Source organism: Microplitis demolitor, chromosome 3 (assembly GCF_026212275.2).
Source record: "Microplitis demolitor isolate Queensland-Clemson2020A chromosome 3, iyMicDemo2.1a, whole genome shotgun sequence".
In the NCBI taxonomy this organism is placed as follows: Eukaryota; Metazoa; Arthropoda; class Insecta; order Hymenoptera; family Braconidae; genus Microplitis; species Microplitis demolitor.
The window spans coordinates 22950782-22973116 of NC_068547.1; the positions used below are offsets into that span (position 1 = coordinate 22950782).

The 22335-nt window shown below is 32.1% G+C and overlaps 4 protein-coding genes across 5 annotated transcripts; 1 reads left to right on the plus strand and 3 right to left on the minus strand.

Annotated features, from left to right (window-relative positions):
- Positions 1 to 6522: 6522 nt before the first annotated feature.
- Positions 6523 to 11729, minus strand: LOC103575218 (sodium-coupled monocarboxylate transporter 1). Of its 2 annotated transcripts, none has more exons than XM_008554922.2 (12): positions 10537 to 11729; positions 10305 to 10464; positions 9769 to 9834; positions 9645 to 9696; positions 9501 to 9568; positions 8275 to 8429; positions 8050 to 8190; positions 7723 to 7947; positions 7467 to 7650; positions 7310 to 7396; positions 6763 to 6935; positions 6523 to 6685 (listed from the first exon to the last, which is right to left on the minus strand). In XM_008554922.2, the coding sequence occupies exons 1-12, from the start codon at positions 10719 to 10721 to the stop codon at positions 6523 to 6525; spliced, it is 1659 nt and encodes a 552-aa protein (XP_008553144.1). In that variant the 5' UTR covers positions 10722 to 11729. The 2 variants fall into 2 exon arrangements, with proteins under 2 accessions (XP_008553144.1, XP_008553145.1); XM_008554923.2 differs by having other exon boundaries at positions 6611 to 6700; positions 6804 to 6935.
- Positions 11730 to 11976: 247 nt separating this feature from the next.
- LOC103575217 (endoplasmic reticulum transmembrane helix translocase) lies at positions 11977 to 17993 on the minus strand. Its single transcript, XM_008554921.2, has 7 exons — positions 17906 to 17993; positions 17073 to 17778; positions 16623 to 17005; positions 16177 to 16329; positions 15891 to 16073; positions 15693 to 15830; positions 11977 to 15440 (listed from the first exon to the last, which is right to left on the minus strand). Exons 2-7 carry the CDS (start codon positions 17606 to 17608, stop codon positions 13261 to 13263), a joined length of 3573 nt encoding a protein of 1190 aa, XP_008553143.1. The 5' UTR covers positions 17609 to 17778; positions 17906 to 17993; the 3' UTR covers positions 11977 to 13260.
- A 335-nt stretch (positions 17994 to 18328) lies between these two features.
- Positions 18329 to 19270, plus strand: LOC103575235 (mitochondrial import receptor subunit TOM40 homolog 1-like). The gene has a single exon (XM_008554941.3). The coding sequence runs from the start codon at positions 18329 to 18331 to the stop codon at positions 19268 to 19270; it is 942 nt and encodes a 313-aa protein (XP_008553163.1).
- A 112-nt stretch (positions 19271 to 19382) lies between these two features.
- Positions 19383 to 22168, minus strand: LOC103575216 (endoplasmic reticulum lectin 1). Its single transcript, XM_008554920.3, has 7 exons — positions 21753 to 22168; positions 21516 to 21680; positions 20869 to 21399; positions 20523 to 20576; positions 20101 to 20256; positions 19785 to 20024; positions 19383 to 19716 (listed from the first exon to the last, which is right to left on the minus strand). The coding sequence occupies exons 1-7, from the start codon at positions 21888 to 21890 to the stop codon at positions 19468 to 19470; spliced, it is 1533 nt and encodes a 510-aa protein (XP_008553142.1). The 5' UTR covers positions 21891 to 22168; the 3' UTR covers positions 19383 to 19467.
- Between the last annotated feature and the right edge of the window lie 167 nt (positions 22169 to 22335).

Here is a 22335-nt window from a genome sequence, read left to right on the forward strand (position 1 = left end):
ATGAGTTTAGGTATAATATTAAACAAACCAATCTGATGCAACAAGCTTTGCACCACAATTTACTTTATGATCATGAAATTACCATAAATAAACCTATGTGTGCATATGTTTAGCTTTGCCAACTATGGCACCCAGTACTACGCACGATATCATTCAAAAATTACCCATTTGCTGTTTGCATTGTTCTTTCATGAGTACCTAACAATTTTATATGATTTCCATAGCAAATGAGCTAACCCTTCCGAGTAGCTTACTCTCTCTTTCTTTTGTTCCTTGAGGTCTAGACTCTGGAGTCTTTAAAACTCCTTGGACGAGGCATCTACTCCGCCTCAACGCCTACTCTTGAGCTGATTCTACGATAACATGCAGGTTCTTTTGTTTTTAAATTTACATACCATCATACTAATGCTGCAAAGCTCTGCTTGGGGAGAATACTTTTGTCCTGGTATTTTTTTTTCTGCCTAGGATATCATATATTTTTTATTACGATGAAATTGAATTCTGAAAACAAATTAAATAACTTGTCTTATTTTATTGACTTTTTTATACTATATGTACTTAATTATTGACAAAAATTTACCTTTACACTATCTATAATTATTTTTATGATTTAATTTTCAAAAATCTCTTGTAAAATATTTTTTTCCAGCTGCAGAGTTAAGAAAAATTAAATAAATTATTTTTGCAACAAAAATCATTAATTTTTCAAGTTTAGTTTCATAAAAAAAAACATACCAATTTATTTTATTTATTTAAAAATTATTGCCATAAAAAGACCATGAAATTTTATATTAAAACACACACACACACTTCACTTATCACTTAAACGACCGATTTTCACTGACGAATCACAAATAAACGAAAAAAAAATATATAATATGTAAATAAACACAATTATCACGTTACTCGCGTAGTTTTTAATTTTTTAACAACACTTTTTAGAGTAAATTACCGATAAAAATAAATAAAAGCACTCCCGTACAAAAGCGCGCGAACCGTTACCGCCATATTGTTTATTTATAATTTTAAAAAATATTTTTCACCATTTTCTACTCTCAATTAAATATTTATTCTACTAAAATTACACCATTAATACTATTGATCATACTTTTTAAGTATTCACACACGAGCTAAAAAAAATTTCGTAAAAGCAACAAAAAGTAACTCCACTCTCCGAACGACAACCCATTATTTTATTCAAACTAACGATGTAAAAAAATCTATCATTATTTTACCGGCTTATCATTCATTCATTTTATTTACTTACACGAAAGATTATTTATGCATTTATAAACACGCCAGCAACTACTTTATGCTAAAAAAGTTCAATAAAACTGTACTAACAGACCCGCGAACTGTTACTGCCGCCATCTTTGATTGAACTAATCGAAATGTTCATCTATTTCACTATCTCGATTTTTAAATTAACTATCGATTATAAATTCAAAATCAATATAAACTTCATTTCTTCTCCCAATTTAATCACCGTAATTAATTTTGAATTATTAGTAATAATTAACTAAACAAATCTATAAATATTTAAAAATTATTTCTCAAAAAATATTAATCGATATCAACACGATTCAAAATAAAATTATCAAAAGCGTCCCTCATTTAATTTTATATTCCGCAACTATATAAAAAATATTCCCGTCTAATTATAATCAATCAATTCATTAAAATATTTATTTAATTAGTATAAAATATTTTTAAAAATACCAAGAAATTAACCCGCCACTATATACTTCAAAAAGTTTAATAATACTGTTCTAAGGCTTACGAACTGATACTGCCGCCATCTTTGATTAAACTAATCGAAACGTTCATCAATTTCACTATCTCGATTTTCAAATTAACTATCGATTATGACGAGTGTGAATGTAGCAGACTTCAGACAAATTTAAAATTATAAATAAATCGAGTAAATAATTTTTAAAAAAGTATTTATAAAAAATGCACTTATTAATTTAAAAATTTTTTAAATGCGCATTTTATCAATTAATTACTCTACTTGTTAATTATTTTATATTTCTCTGTCTGCTACATTCGCTCATAATTATTTTTTAAAAATATTAATCGATATCAACTTCAACATCACGATTCAAAATAAAATAATCAAAAGCTTCCCCCATTTAATTTTATATTTCCTAACTATCAAAAAATTATTTCCCTCAAATTATAATCAATAAATTTATTAAAATATATATTTAATTAGTATAAAACATTAAATAAAATACCACGGATCGAACGCGCTAACATACCGCCGCCATCTTGATTTAAATACGCAATGGCACCATCGATAATGACAATGACAATAATAGTCAAGTAATAATCGAGGTATCCAATATCGATTTCCCTGATTCCCGCTTCCAGCTGACCAACAGTTCAACAACAACACCACCAGTTACTCAAGTGCTAAAATGTAGTCAAACTATTCTTCGTGTCACGGATTTTAAAGATTTAAGTAAGGAAAAAAAAATAATAATTATAGCTTATAATTATATACAATCAACAAGGTTTTTGTATGATAAAACTATAGGTACACTAGACGACGGCGTTTATTCAGAGGTACGAATAAAATTTGTCATGACAGAAGGACGTCGTGATAGCTGCTTGCAAGCGGACTTTGGATATGCAAATCAACGAGAGATAACGGTGAGTGTGTGTATATGTAACTAACCTCCTCTTACTCCTTTCTTCTCTTCTCTTATATTCTATATATATATACATATATATACATATAAAAGGGTGTCTTGACGATGTATTTATAACCCCTTCCTTCCTTCTTTGGAGGTATACGTCTCAGGCTGCTCTGATGAATGCTCACCCTCTTATTCAACTTTATTAAACTTACTTGCTTTAAATTATGAATAATTCTAAGCCATTGTGCTCTATTCCGTCACGCCGCAACTTGGAATAATTATCTTTATTTTTTATTATTACTTTTAAATAATAATCATAACTTTTTTTAAACACCAATTCATTTTTTCTAACAAAACAATCTATCAGCTCGCTAAATAAATAACCAACTCTATCAAAGACGTCATCATCGTAGACATATGAGACTTTATAATCCACCAGGTTGCATTATCTGCAGTGTAATGCGGTTAAGGATGTAAATTTTATTCCATTGACTTGCTACGAAGCTAAAGTGTGAGTCCTTTGCTGTGAGAGACTGTCTCACGCGGAAGGTAGTACGTTATGCTATGAGGTCGTCTTCTTGATAAATTTATCACTAGGCTTATGCGAAATACACAGCAACCTCGTGTTTATCTTACATTTTCGTTTACTCGTCTACGCGCTCTGACACGATATTGCCGGCTTTAAGGATTTGATTTCTCGTATAAATATTAATGTACCAGTTCTCTATTTAGTGCCAATCTAGCATCTTACGGTAACACTAAATTGACATCGCTTTAAAAAAAATTTATTATTTTAAATTTAATTAATTAATTATTAAAACTAAAAAATTTATATTTTTTAGTCCAAGTAATTTTATAAATTATTACAAACTGATTAAATAAAATTGATGAGTTATAAATGGATCGACAATACCTAGGATCCAAGAGAAGATACATTATGTCGTGACGAGATTTCCGCAGCATCACATCAGAGTTGTGATTAGAGACCGGTCGGCAAACAATGCCTAATTACATAATTATTGTGCCGCCCGGCATAATTAAGACACATTACTCCTCTCGGCTGGTAATTCATTAAGCTTAATGTCTCCAGCGTTACAGCAACGGGAACCGTTTCATCCTGGATGACAGTCGCGCGACGTTTCAACTAAATACCGTTACTTTGAAATATTGCTCAGTGCATCATCACCATCAACATCTAACTCTTCATCTACATCTACATCTTCCTCTCAATTACTCTCCGCCAATCCATTGTCTTCAATTAATCAACTATGCATAATACTCGTCTATGTACAATCGCTCTTCAATCTCAATCCCGCTAAAAATTTATAATTTATTGAATGTACCTCAATAGTTTGATTGCAAACAGACTATTACTGTCAGAGATCGGCTACAAATCGCCGAGGGAAAAACCAGATAATTATTTCAATTTTAAATACGCCAAGTCATCTGACGTTCTATGTTGCGATCCTTGTATATATATATCTATAATGATTTTTGTTGAAACAGCTCTCATTGATACACGAGGACGAGAGTAGACAAGAGCTAGAGCAGTTGAGAGTTTGAATTAGCAATGGACCTGTTTGCACGAGTGCGCAAATAGTCTCGGGAAATCGAAGTCAACCGAACCGAAGAATTGATAAATTAGTTATTCCGTTAGTCGTCTGTCGTGACAGATATATAAACTGGAGAACACAGATCACAGTAGGTTATTTGATCTGAGGTTACCGCGACATCAGAGAGTATGGAGACAAATATATCTATACATATGTACTGCGTTGAGCTTACGTCCTTTCGAACTGCTGTAACCAGCTTACATTTAACCTGCTTGCACACATACGGTATCTAAACAACTTTTCACAAAATAAATACGTTAATTTACATAACAAACTGCACAACCTCAACCACTGCTTGAATAATCGTATCAGAGAGACAGTTTACTGCCGAGATAATGATTAAATTAAAAACAAAATAATAATAATAATAATATAGACGATTATTTAAACAGCTTTATAGAAATGAATATTATTATTTTATAACAATCAAATATTATATCTTGTGCTCAAAGCTGTTTGCTTATCGTTAAGGCACCAGCACCGGCACCACCACCAGTAGCAGCACGTTGATTTTCCATTCCTCGTTTATCTAACGACTTCAGTGCCTATCCTCATCCCCAACTACAATATCCTCTGTGTCCAATTAACTCTCTAAGAATCCAATTCCATGGTCGAGATAATTCCAAGATAGTACGGTAGCTTGGCGACGGATTAGACTAGAGGCTAATATTTGTCCAAGAGATTGTCACACGCTTCGTGTACACACTACACATGCACAGACAACCACCCACGTACACACCGAGCTCTAAATAATATTAATACCATGCATTGTTGTTTATTTCGCCGATAGGAAATACAGAGCCTCGGTATTTTTTAAAGTCTACTCCAACTGGGTGTCTGCAATGACTCTACTAAATTTACAAACTAGTTCTTAAAAGTCCAGAGAATAATTTCGGACCACTTTGAATCTCAATAGTCTCATTTAGAGGACTGGGAGAAAATAAAAGATAAAAAAAAATTGAATGGGTTTTTTTGGAGTGGGAAAAAATGTATAAATAAAATTCTGGGCGATAGTTAAAGTTGTGCGTGCATGGATTTGCAAGATCTCGGTGTTAAAGGATGTATAATTCGGCGTGTGATTGTAGGCAGGATGAACCAATCGCTCGGCGATTGTGCTCTCTTGAAGGCCTGTTAACTATTTCAAACTAGCCCCATTCAGTCCGCAATCTCTATCGCGCACGCAGTCTCACGATCTCGATGATTTCTCCACATATTCACATGTTCAATTTCAATCATAAGTCCACACAGACACTGCCTACATACAAAGATCCACCTACACATGATAGCAAAACCAATTGACCGAATCCCATATTTCTGGTGCTAACTACAGACTATTCTAGACTATCCGCGCCACTCGTTACTCGAAAATTTATAATTTAATTAATCTACCGAACTCTATTTGAACTTTGAATTATATAAAATCAATATTACTAATACTAATAATAATAACAACAATAACAGGAACAATAATTTGATATTATTGATATTTATATAAATGATTTATTATCGATTGATGTTTATTACTAAAAGCATGACGTAGAGCCGAGCCAGTTAATTGCATGGTGACTGGTGAGTGAGTGTTGTGCTTTTGAGTGACCGCACTTTGGCTGGCGAAAATTCAATTAACAAGGGCAAGTAAACGGTACGTGAGACCGACCTATTTGCGTCACCTTAATAAGGATGTTTGAACGTTGCTTTGCCTTATAACAAGCCGGTTAATATCCCGGTCAGAGTCTAAAGGTGTAGACGTACAAGTACACACCGGAGCTTTCACTGTTTCTGATGTATCTCACCCAGCGCCACCTCTTCGGACGGTCACTCAGAATTACTAAAGCTTGAAAATCAAACAAACTCACTTAACAGAAACTATCCTGGCTTCTAACAACGTGTCAAATTAACAGGACCTTTAATATTTTACCTTCAAGTATATAGCTTTCAAATTTATTCAATAATATATATTGAATGCTTGATAATACAATTATGGAGAGTAGAAAATTTTTATAAAATAAATTTACTAGTAGTAATTAATTTAGTTTATTAAAATAAAAAATATTTATTAAGATAAAGTTTCATTCAATGGAGCTGTGATTTGCGGTCGGTCATTTAAAAAATTTGTTGTTGGAGTATTAATATCTACATTTGATCTTTGCTGCCATTTTCCCATTTCAAAATTATTTTTTGGATTCGGCAGAAACCTAAAATTTAAAAAAAAAAATTTATTTTTTAAAATCTTAAATATTAAATAAATTGATATTTAAAAAATTGAATTACCTATGAATCACAGGAGACAATAAATCGCGATTGACATTTATTATATCCTCTGGTCCTGTTATCCAGGTCACAATTACTCCCACTATTAGTACTGTGATCGTTCCCAAGCCGGCGAACCAGTGGTAGGACAACCGATACAACGGGAATACATCATCCTCGCTGTTGAAAATTACACTGACAATAAATTACAGAAAAGAATATAAATTTAATTTAAAGAAAAAAAAAATTATACAAACTTGTGATCAACCGGGAATTGATCTATAAAACTTTGGCTCACATTTCCGGAACAGTAACTAAAATCTACTGGAAGTTTCTTGGGAATAACAGCGCCAGTACCAATCATTGCATTGGCTCCGAGACTAGACCATCCGGATATCAGAAATCCTGCTATCGCACCCACGAGCGCGCCCTTTAAAATAATAAATTCATATTCATTAATAAAATAAATACGTTTTCATTCAAACGACTTTTCAATGCTTTGCTCGTCATTTCTATATATATAATTATATAATTTGTATTGTAAAAATTTAATACTCCTCAGTAACGGAGTTTGTATAGTGAAGCCTTTATAAATTTAATATTCATTAACACTCTAAAGTAAAAGCTAGGGAGGTATTGAGCGGGAAAAGTAGAAGGGAGATAACATAGAAGGGTTCTATAATTATAAAATCTTTACAATAAAGACTGTAGAAGCTAATAATTATGAACAAGCCATCGAAACGTCACTTAAACCGATAATGGTTATTATGTTTGTTATTAATTCTACAGTATAAAGTTAATTACTTTTGAATTAGCCCAGGGTATTAACATTCCCAGGGTAAAAACCCCGAAAGAAGTGCCTGCAGCTATCGCGGAGAGACTTCCAGTGACCTTAAATTACAAAAAAATAAACATTAACTAAAAATATTTATTTAAAAAATAACAATAATAGTGAACTAACTGCCAATACACCGCCAAGTTTTTCAATAACGAACAAAAAACCCATGGCGAATAATCCGAGAAATATAACGACAGTCTTAACAAAAATCGTCGAAACGCGATCATTGGGTTTCATACGAAAAAATCCTTTTACAAAGTCTTCTAAAAGTACGACAGAGGTTGAATTCAAGCCTACAGACAGAGTACTGTAATAATAATAAAAATTAATTAAGATAATTAATTTTAACGGATGGATGGTGAATAAATAAATAAGTAACCTCAAGGCGGCGCTGAATATGCCGGCAGTAAATAATCCGGGGATTCCGTACAAATGACCAGCGATCTGCATAACATAAGCAGGCAGCATTTGATCATCTCTTTCAATTAATTTTGAGGCTCTTGGATCACATTTTGGCGGTGACCACCATGTTAATAAAACAAGACCGCACCAGCATGTCAGTGAAATAAAAAGCATTATTCCGATGGTGAAAATTCCTATTGCTCTGAAGTACAATAGTAAAACAAATAATTAAATATAATATATATATATATATTCATATAATGGAATACTTCGTTATAAATTCAGTATTATTATTATTATTTACATTTTTGAGACTTTCATAGTTGGGAGCGAGCTATAACGCTGCACTATTGTTTGATTAACGGCGATGTAGGACGTACTATAAAGACAAGATCCAATTAAAACCGACCAAACAGTGTGCCTTGTGTACGGCGAAGGATCGAAGCTGTAAATTAAATTAATTAAATATTTTGCTAATTGAAATAAAAATAAATTAACTAATTAAAAAGAAAAAAATTATTTTATAAACTTTAGAAATTGTATTCTCTTGGCCTCCAGTGCTTTTTTCCATACTTCTGACGGACCACCAACTTCATAAGTACCCAGACTAGTGACTGTTAGAACTGCGGCAATCATTATTCCAACTTGAAAAGCATCTGTCCATACGACAGCTCTGATTCCGCCCTTCCAAATAATTATTATAGATAAAATAAAAGTTACTAGCTCATTAGTCATACTAGTTTAATTGATAATCGTAAAAAGTAGTCTTGGAAAAAATAGTCCTACAGTATCTTGACTTTTTTTCACAAAAAAAAAAAAAATTATTTATGTACATTCAGAGTTCCGGAGTTCCGGAGTTTTTAAAAAAATTACTCCGCATACGGAGTAAATAAAGAGTTTATTTTTTTAACGCAGTGATTTCAGAGTAATTTGGATTTTATTTCATTCCTCATTCGCTCCGATCTGTAGTTTTAACATCAAAATAAACTTCACTCCGGAGTAAATTCCATAAATAAAAAAATCCGCGTTCACTCAGAAAATTTTCGACAATTAATATGACTCAGAAAATATAAATCATGCCTTATTTATTTTGAAAAATGAATGAAGTACTACTTTATTAATTATTATTTAAAAACTAAAGATTTTATAAAATATATATTTAGTCATTAATTTATTATAGCTAATGTATACTAAAACTAATTTATCGAATTTATTTCTATGATTTTAATCATAGAATCTGTCATAATTTTCCAAGGCTATTTTTTCGATCAATCAGTTTAATTATGAATAAATAAATATAGCGTCTTATGTAATAAATAATTTACTATAGAAGATTCTTAGTTTAGCAACGATAAATAATCATTAATTAAAAGTTTAACAAATAATATAAATAATTATTTAAACGAGTAATTAATCACTTTAACTCGCTGGTCGTTCACAAACAACTTACAGTAGATATTATTATTATTATAATAAAACTTTATATATATACATATATATAAGCAAGGCCAACAACAGGCACTCGATGCTCTTGGCTATTGTATCTCGGTCTCGGGGTCTCGGGTATGCGCTATTGTAAGTACGCCCTTTCCGTTCATAAACATTTCAACAGACTCCTTAACATTTTCTCACAGCATTGTAATCTCCGAGACGGTAAATTATTTTATCATCATTCTCTACTGACTTATTTATTTATTCATATATTAATTAATATATTTATAATTAAATTCAATATTATTAACAATGTAAACTTACCAAAACAGTGTAAAATACGCAAACGAAACACACGATCCCGCCGATTAGGTACACATTTATTCCCGTAACTGATAACAATAACGATAAATTTATTATATAAATGTATATAATTACATAATAATTATATATAATCATATAATTTACCTTGATTTAAAGCGAGCGCTGGTACGTAAACGACAATTGATTGATAAAGTACCTGAGATAAAAATATTATTTTTAAAAATTATTATTACAGTAACTTTTAACGAGCAATTTTTTTTTCACTTACCACATCAACTACGAAAATTAGTGAAATTAATAATCTAACTGACCTACTAAATCTCAATTCTAAGTACTGGAAAAAAATATATTACTAATTACATCCCCATAAATCAAAAGAATCTTTAACTTAAATAATTGTGATATTTTTAAAATTATTTTTTTACTAATTTTCTAAATTCTTCATACTGATGAAAATTCAAAAAGTCCTTCAAATTTTGAAATGTGAAATCTTCAGTAGTAACTTTTTATTAATTTTGATTTTAAAAATTATTTAAAAAACGATAAAATATGGTGTTGTACTGTAAAAAATTTTGGGAGTAGATTCAAAGTTTATTTAAATCCGCATTCACTCCGATTCGAAGTTTTAATCTTAAAATAAAATCCCCTTCGGAGTAAATTTAACTCCAAGGAGATTGTATAAATAAACAGTAATCCACTCCGCAAATTTTTTACAGTATAATAAATTAAATAATGAATTTAAAATTTATCACTAAAATTATTTAAATTAATAATCCATATAAATATCAATAATTATTAAAATACCTCATAACAAGAATTTAAACGTAAAGTCATAAATACTGGTAAATAAACACAAGTAACAATAATTCCACAAAATAAAAGTGCTATTATTGTTATCCAATACTGTGTACCGTAATTATAAATTTCAGCAGGCGTTCCCAATATCGTAACTCCAGATATAAAGCTGAAAAAAAAAAGTATTTTGTATTTAAATATTTACTCACAAAATTCAAAATTTTTAAAACAACAAATTTACCTGGCGATAAGAGAAGCGGATACTGTAAAAACATTCAAACTTGTTCTGCCAAGCAAGTACTCGAGTGTCGTTGACTGACTAGCTTTTTTGAAGTGCCAGATACCAGCTCCTGCTGAAAAACTTAGCATTGTACCAAACACCAACCAGTCTGCCCAATGGAAGTACCATCTTTCAGAGTTTTCCATCTCAAATTTATTTTTTTTTTTTGGCTTATTATATATAAAAAAAATTGTCCGGATATTTTATTGCTCCAAGTCTTTGAGAACAACTTTATAATAAAAGAACTTGATCAAGCGCTAACGAGGCGTAATTGATCAAGTAACACCAGGTCATAAGTCACTAGCTAGTTGATGCGCGTCAATCATTAGTTAACTATTTTAAAAGTTTTTTTTCACTATCTACCATTTGCTTAGGAGAAAAATTTTAGATTTAACTTTTTTCATGATTTTGTAAACCCACAAAAATAATTTTGAATTTTATAAGACTGCCGGCAAACCAGAACTCTTCAACCGCCGCGAGAACTCTCAGTGTAATCAGTAGACGGTTTTATATCTACAGTTATTTAACAAATATATAGGTATATATTTATAGATATGTAGCAGACGGTATTTTTTATAGTGTACACAAGACAACAAGATATGATCTCGATTAACGATTGGTAATATTAACACCTGAGTAATTAAATCACATAAACTTTAACAAACATGTGTTATTTTATGACACCATTATTTATTAAACTTCAGCTCCATTTTATTATCATATTTTAAAAATAATATTATTATTTTATATAACACCGTTGCGATATTTAACACGAAACGAGTCACTGTCTGTCACTGCTAAGTCATGGCTCGGCTCTAAGTTCAAAAATTTATTTTCGATCCACAAGAATGTGGAAAGAAAAAATAAAGAAATAAAAAAAAGAATTTACGTTAAACGAATCCTCTTGTGATAGAACGTCAGTCCATACTGCCGCGGGTTGTGTGCATCGTCGATCAACAGCCGACGATTAACGGACTTTATCGTATAATATCAGATCCAAACGCTTTCTCCATCACTTTCATTCACAATAATTATAATATGTCACTATAATTAAAATATTTACTCCCGCTCTACTTCCTCTACGCATTAATTAAATATATTACAATTAATTAAAAGGCCACTGTCGTGAAAAATTTTTTTTTAAATAAAAACTCATAACTCGAAGTAAATCTATATAATATGTCGTCGAGTGTCAAACAGTAATTAAATAAAAACTTTAATAGCCTTCGCTAAGATAAGAGATAAAATTTTTTTGTGCCGTTTAAAAATTGTTTAAATATGTAAATTTATTTTAACAAATTACATAAAGTTTATTCAAAATATTATTATTTTAATAAATTAAAGAGTAAAAAATTGTATGACCTCAAAATACTTTTAATTGTGAAATGCATTTCCAAATTTGGAATTACAGTTTTTATTTAGTTCACAAACAATCATAGACTTATTTATACATTGATCATTTAAATTATTAAATCTTTCTTTTTTTTTTTTTATTAACATAAAATTACTTTACATTCATTTTTTAAATTATTTAAATATTTTTGATGATCACATTGACATAAATATAATCATTACACTCGTATACTGCATTTTTAAAAATTATAAAGTACATCTATAACTTATGACAGCAAAACACAGCACAGTAAATTATAAACAATAATTATGTATTGTAATTATATACGAATCGAAACAAAAAACCAGTTTTACCGGATAACCAATTGGTTATTATTATTTAATCATATTCATTTGCTCGCGTAAAAAACACTAAGTCGAAGATGATTCACTATAAAATATTTAAATTGACAAATAAAATGGAATGTCTACTATTCTTATAAATCAAATCTTTTTATAAAATTGTTTATTATTATAATTATTATTATGGGTGTAAATGTATCAGATACCAAATTAAAAATTATCAATAAGTAGAGTAAATAATTAAAAAAAAAATATTTAGAAAAAATGCACTTATTAATTTTTTAATTTTGTAAATGCCCATTTTTTCAAATTTTATTTTATTAATTATTTACTCTACTTATTGATAATTTTAAATTTGTCTTCTATATTCACACTCATTCATTATTAATATTATTATTATTTTAATAGTAATGATTATTTGTTATAAATATCGTCAGTTATAAATCCTTCGGTTAAACATTCACAATTTTTATGTTTATTTACTTTATGTATCTTATCATCCGCCGCACCGTATCTCAACAAATTAATTTTCCTTTATATTTTTTCTTTGCCTAGAATTTATACTAATGAAAACAATAATTATTTCATTAATAAAAAAAAATTTTCTTTTAGTTCTAATCTGCAATTTTAATTAAATCACGAGTGTAATGACATTCAATTACAATAAGTTAAATTAATAATTTAAATTAACTTATAATTTTTTTCTCTTTTTTTTTTTTTGAGCACTAAAATACTTAAATTACATAAATAAAAAATGTAGTTGCCGATTTGAATTTATTTACATATTTTTAAAATTAATGAAAAAAAAAAAAAAAATACTATCCGTTTAACAGAAAAATTGTAGAGTAATTAAATAAAGGTCATTACACACGTAAATTAATTATGAGACCATAGAAAAAAATTATTATCTAGCGAAACTCATGGATTCGTACGATAAAATTTAATTAATCGTAAATTTAATTGTCTATAATATTTATTATAATGAATGTATCACAATTTTTGTAGACTCCCTTCACCAAACAACCATCTGCATGACCTGTCAACAACGTAAGCCGCGACAAAATTAATAATTAAAACGGCAATTAAAATATTACGAAACTCCGGTGGGAAATCGACTATTTTAAGAGATTCCGCGAGGGGGGAAATTCCAAAAGCCAGCGCCAAAACTGCTGCGAAACTTCCGCTCAATGAATAAAAAAGAGCTTTGTTTTCAAATAAACTTTCCATGAACGGAGTACCGCGATAGTTTATTGCGAAATTAGATATTTGTAATGCCATTGAAATAATATAGACCGCACTATTAACAACATTTGCTTCCACTTCGTTATCTTCATCTCCATCAGCATTTGTTGCTCCATCAACACCCGTACTGTTAGCAATACTTGCTGGCGCCAATGACAAGTCGGTCAGTATGCCTCTCAATTTGTCATCTGGCGATGAATAAACAGCAGCTTCTCTAACTAAATAAATAAGGCAGCAAAAATGAACAGCAAATTGCAACAATACCGTGAGTATTGTGTACAAATTGAATATATTAGGCAGTGGTCTTTGTTTGGACAGGGTCTTTAGGGGTTTAGAGCGCGATATAAACAAGAAACAAAGTGCCAGTAAAAAGCTTTGTATCGTTGCTTGAGCATCAGTGAATCTTATTCCCGATAAGTAGAGAACTGACTGACTGTAAGCCAGCACAAGTGCATTTAGCGCCAATATTTTGAACATCTGCAGGGTTGTGACCAACGTACACCTTCCCTGTTTGATAATATGGCAAATACACTGTATCGATGACAGTTTGCTGGTGAATGGCGCGGCGATTGACGCATCGCCTAGTTTAACAACCGTCTGATCTTGTTCTTCCATTTCTTTCAACAATTGCTGTAGCTGCATGTTGTTCATTTGTTGCCGCGTCATATTTTGCGGCCGGTTTTGATTGTTTGTTAGCGACTGCGGTCCATTTGGATTGTTAGCTGTGGCAGTAACTGATGCTTGAGAATTATTGGCTTGATTGGGCTCGCGGTTTGGTGATGAGGATTTCTTTTCTCCTGGTGGACCGCTCAAAATAGCAACACCAACTTGTGCGTGCTTCAATGCACCAACGTCATTGGTACCGTCACCACACATCAATGTAACGAAACCCAACCGTTGGAGGGATATAATAATAAATTCTTTTTGTTTAGGCTCGCAGCGGGCAAATATTACAATATGTGGTAATAATTCAGTAAATAAATAATTATCGTAATCTTTTAAATAATCCAAGCCTTCGCCAGTCAAACAGAGCGCATACTTTTTCCAAATTTCTTTGCCTTCTGTTTTTATATTCTCAAGACCAAGTGAGACCGTTGTCTTTTGATCAACGCTCTCCCAATGCCAATTTTCTTTATTACTTTTAGTCAGTATCAAAGTGACAGGTTTTTTTGTAAAATGTAATTCTCGGCTGACATGACAAGCTGTCAGTGGATTATCACCAGTTATCATAACGACAAAATGAGATGCGTTGATTATTTCTTTAATGACAGCACTTGAATCGGGTTTTAAAGGGCAACTTATTATAACAAAACCAACGAAAATTAATTCTGATTCCAATTCATCTCGGGTTAATGATCTTAAATCTTGCGACGTCACAACTTCCGGTAATTTTTTATATCCCAAAGCCAACACTCGTGCGCCCCGACGTGACAACGACAGATAAGTAGATTCATAGTTATCAGGTATTGATGAGTACATATTTTTCAAAGTTTCCGGCGCGCCTTTTACTGTAACAATGTAATTAGTTTCGGTGGTATTGGGTGAATTGTAACCGACGACAACGCTCATTCTCTTTAGCGCAGATGAAAAATGATGTCTGTGAACTATTTTTAAAGGGCGCGCACGTCCTTTTTTCGGTATCAGTACGTCATTTTTAGTTAGTGTCCAGTTCACAGCTTTCAGAGTTGCTTTTTCCAATGGATCTCCCACAATTCCATCGTCCAATTGTACCAATGAATGACAGGTAGCTAATACCTGGACACTCTCTATCGGCGCATCTTCAACACTTATTACCTCAGTAGTACCATCAATGCCAGTTACTCCTTCCACGACTAAATTGTCACTCGTCAGCGTGCCAGTCTTATCGAAACAACATATTTCGACTTTTCCAGCAAACGGCATTCTGAATGGCTCAGTACAGTACACACCTAAAAACATATGAAAATTAATTTTAAAATCCCTGAGCAAGTTTTTCTAAAGGTGATAAAAATTGGTGTCAGTTAGTTCCAATCAACTTGATGACAACTTCACACTTCGTAACTGTCGGCCAAAATTTTGATTCAACGATGCCAGAAATTTGACATCAACTTGTTGCATTAAACTTGACGTCAAGTTGCGGCAGTAAATTGACAACAACTTGACTATCAGGGAACACTTAAGAATAGTTGAAAAATTTTTACCTAATTTTGATAGTGCAATCAATGATGAATTAACAGCTAGTGACAATTCGATCGGTAATTCCGGCGGGATGACAGATGTTAGAATTAAACAACATTCTAAAAATAATTTATATCTGCTTCTTGTTGGATCAGCGATACCTGAATAAAATAATTAATAATTAGTTGAAGCAGAAAAAAAAATAAATTTCATAGTAATACCGTTCATCCAGACGTAAGCGGCAGCAGCAATCGCAAAAATAAGTAAAAAGAGTATAAATCCAAATGTCTCTAAATTATTCGCGGTAACACGTTTGACGCCAAATAATATCGTCCTCAGAAGCTTTCCTTGCGAGGTAGAAAATCCTGTTCGTAATACGTAACCCACACAACCATTGTCCGTTGCTATCAAAAGAAAGCATTTTATAATTAGTTCATGGTAATTTTGCGATTTTTAAATTAATTTTTTCAAAATAATTAAATCGTAAATTAAATTTAAAATAATTACATCGTAAACCGGATGTATTTTTGCTTGGAGGCGTGTGTTGGACAACTTTAGTACCACCAAATAAAACATGAATTTTATGTTGTCTTGACAGATCTAATTCTTGATTACCATCAATATCTTCAATGGATTCTTTCATTTGCGGTACAGATTCGCCTATAAAAACATTAAATATTTTTTTTTAATAAAAAAATAGACTAAGTAACTACTGGGTCTCCGACATCTTTTGAGTAATTACTTTATAAAACACAAATAATTCATTGAGAAAAATTCAATAAATAAGAAAATATAAGAAATATCCCATACAAAAAAAAAAATATTTCTTGGCACAAGAAATTTTTTATGCCAAAAAATCATTTTTTTTTTTTTATGCAGGTAAAACTAGATGCTAGCAGAGGCTAATGATTAAATAATTACCTGAAGGTAATTTATTTTAAAAATATTTTTACCTGTCAGCATACTCTCATCAACAACGCACTGCCCTCTCAACAATAAAATATCGCAAGGTACAATATTATCACTCTGTGTTCTCGTAATCGAAACAATATCACCCGGTACTAATTGATCAGTCAGCATATTCCTCCATCTTCTATTACGGTAAACATTAATCATGTAGGGTTTGCTTCCCATTCTACGAATTTCAGCCATGTTACGTATCTGCTGGTGTACCAGCATGTACTCAAACATAACCAGCATAAATAATGTGAAGATACTGTAGTACCAGTATTCATCAAAGCACCACAGGAACACGCAGAACACCTGGAATACAAAGAACGGCGCGATAGCGCGTTCTTTAAATAATTCCCATGCCTCAGGTATCTCCATCTCCAGCCTAAAAAAAAATTACCAAATTAAAATTTGCTCACTTATCAACTTCTTTAGTCATCAAAAGACCATACATATTTTTTCCATATTTATTTTCCGCCTGAGCAACATCTTGGTCATCAGAATATCCCTTCCAGTTCGAGTAACTTTTTATCACCTCATTGATAGGAAACTCAAGACATTGAAACTGTTTCTTATCCGGGTCCCAGCAGTACTTCGTCTTTTGGAAAATAAACCAAGGATTCTTTACGTCCTTTGAATGATGCAGTTTAACCAGTTCCGAGCTCCCATTGTTCGGAGTTGGCACGACTTTGACAATTGTCGCTCTATATGGATCTTTGGCAGAGCTGCAGTTAAGGAAACAGTACACGTGAACTGACCACTGACAGCAGAGACAAAGAAACCCCTGGAGGAGACCAATCGCCGCGATACCAACGAGACCCTCGTGGAAGTAGTCATCAAGTCCGTAAATAAATACCCAGCTATAGATCCATATTGTTTGGAGGGTTATGAACGGCAGAATGTACCCATTGAATATTAATGTACGTGGATTATGCAGGCTTACTGATTGCACCAGGTCATCTACCTGCGGTGACGATGCAGTCGCCATTATTGGACTTCTTAGTCAACCCGGTTATTATTTATCTTCTAATACTTTTTTTACCCACTACATTCAACTAAATTTACTGTCCTCGTCGGTATTGTTCACCAGATTTCGGAATTCGTCAACTTCCTGGACACGTGTCCAAATATTACTGGAGTTCTTTTAAATGATAGCCACTAAAAAAAAAAAAAAAATAGTCATTATCAATTGAATACACAAACGATCACGTGGAATAATTTATGATCGATTATTATAAATTATAATTAGTTTTGTTACCGTACTTACTAGTACTACTATACTTACATTTATTCTACAATTGTAAATAAAAAAAAAATATTCCGTATGTTTATCCTCAAATTATCCCAATACTTTTTAATTCCACAAGTATGACAATCGATGGAGTTGCTGATACTTTTCGTATCGTCAATAGCGGGATCTACTTTCACTGTCGGCACCCAGGAAAAAAAAATAAAAAAATGCGGGGATTTTTTGAATTAAATAGATGACTTTAAAGTTTGAAGTACGCGGCATTAAAAAATCATGCGTTAGTTCAAAGTATATTTACAAATAATTTTTTTAAATATTTTTACACCTGATATACAAATAATATTTTTTAAATTATTTTACTAAAATTAAATATTAAAATGATTATCGCATTAATTACTGGACTAGACGGTGGAAATAATTTATAAAAATAAACTTAGGACCGGTAGTAAATTATTTGAAATGGGACTAGTGCAAGCGTCAGTGAGTAAACCTAAAGAAGAAACATGTGTGCCATGTCCGGACGGTTATTGGCCTGGTAATCCCGGTACCTTTGAAGAAATCCACAAAAAAGTCAAAGACATGCACCCGCGTAATTTTGAAGGTGCCAGATTATTTGTACGTAAATCACTGAGCGATTATTTCAATGCCTATCACACGATATCACTGAGTTCATTCATGCCGTCTGGTTACAAATTCGGCGCTTGTTACAAGGGATCAAAGCACATCGGACTCTACGAAAGATATCCGCTGATAAGCGGTGACATTATGCCTAATGGTAACCTGGCCGCAAGTTTTGCGCACACGATTGGCTGCCGTTTTCGAATTAAGCATGTCACGCAAATGGTCAAAGGCAAATGCGTGACGGCGAGTTCGACAGCTGAATACAGATCGGATGACTCAACGCTGTCATTGATAATCGCCGATCCGGATATTATGAAACAGTCTGGAACTTTTGTATTGCATTACCTACAAGCGCTGTCATCACGGCTGACCCTCGGCACGGAGATTGCGATACATCGCAGCAAGTATGTGCCAGGAGGCCAACAATCCATCATGACATTTGCGGCGAGGTACAGCAGTGGAGCCAGAACATTAGCAGCGACTTTCGGGCAAGTTGGACTACATGTTAGTTATCATCATAGAGCGAGTCAGCAGCTACAGCTTGGAGTTGAGTTGGAGTCTAATCTACGGACACTTGATTCGACAGCGACTTTGATCTACGAGCTTGATGTCCCGCATGCAGACATGATTTTCCGCGGACTTGTCAATACTGAGACTACTATTGGCGGTGTGTTCGAGAAAAAATTGTACCCGATGCCCGAGACCTCGTTGGTACTCAGCGGGATGTTGAATCACAGAAAACAGCAACTACGAGTTGGAATAGGACTCAACATCGGATGAAGGAAATATTATACTGTAGTTTCTTTTTTTGCTACTTTTACACTGTGTAATTTTAAAAGTGAGATTACTGAGCTTAGATTAGATTAAACAATCAAGCCTACTACTAAAAGAATTATTGTACAACATTATTTATTTAGAGAATTAATATCTCTTATAAAAACAAAATTATATTATGATTATTTATTATTTATTATAAACTATAACTCATCGGAAGTCCTCTTTTTATCTTCCACTTCTTCTTTCTTTGGAGATACTGGTGTGCTCTTAAGAGAATCAAAGTCAAAGCCAGCTGACTCATTGATAAGACCGTTTTCATCAGCGTGCTCGAGTATATTGCAAATAAGAGGTGACTCAACTCCTAGAATGTACTCACAGGTTTTGGGTTCTAGTAAAAATAGCGACACACTCGAAGGGCTGCCAGAGACTTCAACACACTTCAGTCTTACCTACAAATAAAATAACCATTTGTATTAATTAATATTTAAAATTTAATATTTTTAGTTATTTTCTTTACTTCAGTCTGTCTCCTCTTTTTCATTTCATCGCAATAACTTCCGTCGCTGTAAAAGTGCGACAGTTGTTTCCGTTGCTCCAGAGGCTTGGGTCGTTTCTGAGGATGAGCCTCAATCCAGTCAATGTGTTTTTTTTTATCAAACTTTCCAAGATCAATTGTTATTTTGTTACCGCTTTTTTCAACGTGATACTGAACTACGGATTTGCCGTAACAAAATTCGTACTTCCACCACCCGTCTCCCTAAAAATAATTTATTTAGCTAAACACAAACAAATTTCTTGACTTGAAATGCAGTAAATTATTAAAAATAACTAACCCCGTGCAAACATTGTTTTCCACTAAGGAAACTCTGAACAGGATTAGTATCAGATGGTACAGAACTCATGTCCAGCAATGAATTGAGATACTCTTCTCCGTTTTTCTCAATGGCGTCAGCTGGATGAAGCTCAATACGCAGCTGTGGTTCTCCATCCTACAATAAATCACTTGCGTTATTTAAATTATCAAGATATAAAAAATTGACAGAACACTCCAATGAAAGTCTAATGATGTCACCGGGCTAAAAATTTAAAGTCATGCATCCATCACCGCAACAGAGTGAATATAATTTAAGCAAAATAAAAAAATATTAGTGTTAGTGATTTAAAATAAATTAATGTGAAATAATTATAGAAAGTAGCTCTGAAAATAAATGAATGATTTTAAAGCCCAATTCCCTTAATTACAAAATAATCTGACCTGAGTGTCCTTATTTACACGAAGAATCGCAACGACTTTCTGTGGCTTCTCTTCCTGTATAAGAAATAATTTATAAATAAACAAAAAAATAATAGCAATAGTAATTAATAAAATAGTTTCTGGTATCACAATTTGACTCATAGATTTATACTAATTTTATAAATTTACTCGTATGAGAAGCCGAAATTTTTTGACATTATTTATCATTTTGAGGGATGGGCTCTGTTTTCTTTAAGAAAATAATAAAACATGCAGTTATAAAAAAAAGCTTTGAAATAATCTACAATTTACGGTAAAAATAATTAGCTAATTGCATAACGATAAGACTGGTTTCCATAATGACTACCGAAACTTTTTGGTGCCGGAGTTTGAGACTTTCAGCTTCTAGAGCAGCAAGTGCTTTAGGTTTCTTAGGTGACTTGTCCTCGGGGATACAAGTTATTTCATCTTCATCAGTAAGACGTGGGTCGTAGTCAGGATGACTGCAAATGAAGGGCGACAAAATAATGGCCTCGTATTCACAGCTAGATACTTCTTCAAGTGAATAAATTTCATGCTTGCCCATTTGATGGCATACGTAAAGCAGTTTTATTGTGCGGGGCTTATTGCTCAGATCACAGACAGTGCCATCAGTCATTTTCACTTCAACATATGGCATTCGTATTCCCTCAAATTTTTTTGTCGGTACTTCATATTTTTTCTCAGGATTTTTTGCTTTTTCATCGTACTCCGCTGACAACTTTGATCGCTGGAGTTTATCAAAAGTACCAAGAAAATATTCTTGCTTTTTTATCTTTTGACCTCTTGCTTCTCTCTCTTCGTGATACTGCTTGACATATCTACCATGACAAATTTCATAAGTCCAGTATGATTCCAACTAGAAAAAAATTTTTAAATTAAAATTTTTTCTTTTAATTAATGATCCAAGTTAACAGACAATTAAAAATTTACAGTATCATATTAATTAGATATATTCAAGCTGACAATTAATACCTTGAAGGAACATAATTTTTGATCAAACAGAGGAGCTAGTAATTCAATAGGATTAGGTCCAGTGTAAGGCTGCTCAGTTTCTTTCTCTTGTTTCTTCAACTCAGGAATTCTACATGTGTATTTTTCATTACCAGCTGTCACTATCGGATACTCTTCAAAATTATTCTGCAATAAAATTATTTAAATTACATTAAATATCCATAAAAACCAATAAATATAAATTGATAAAAAGCTTACAGAGAGTTCAGTATCTATTTTACCGGGCCAATTTATTTTATAAAGTATTTCGGCGTCAGTATTTCTCATAAAGGTACAAACAATACCTCCAACAATTGTTTGTAGAACAATTAAATAAAATCCAAATTTTTCCCACATTTTCACCAATAAATATATCACTATTTTTTACATATCACTTATGCATGTAATTTACTAACTACTTATTTATTGTAACCATTTTTTCAACACAAAAACTTCATTTTCTTTTTTAAATGTTTATTTGACATTTGTATTTTTTTTATTTTTTCAAATTACAAAATGTTAGTATTTATTGATTTTATATTTTTAAAAATTAACATGCGACACGTGTAAATATTATTTATTTAAGTACACGTAATGTCTTGTAAATGGTCGCCATACTTTGACGTTTGTCATCATCGAATCACCTGACGACAAGTAAAATCCAAATACAAATGAGTGACCGTTTGAAGGTACAGTCATTTCCCGCCGCTTAAAGGTTTCAAAAAAATCACAGTAGCGCTTCAATGATCCTGAAGTTAGCAGACGATCATTTCGAAATTTTTTTTCTCATAATTAATTACAA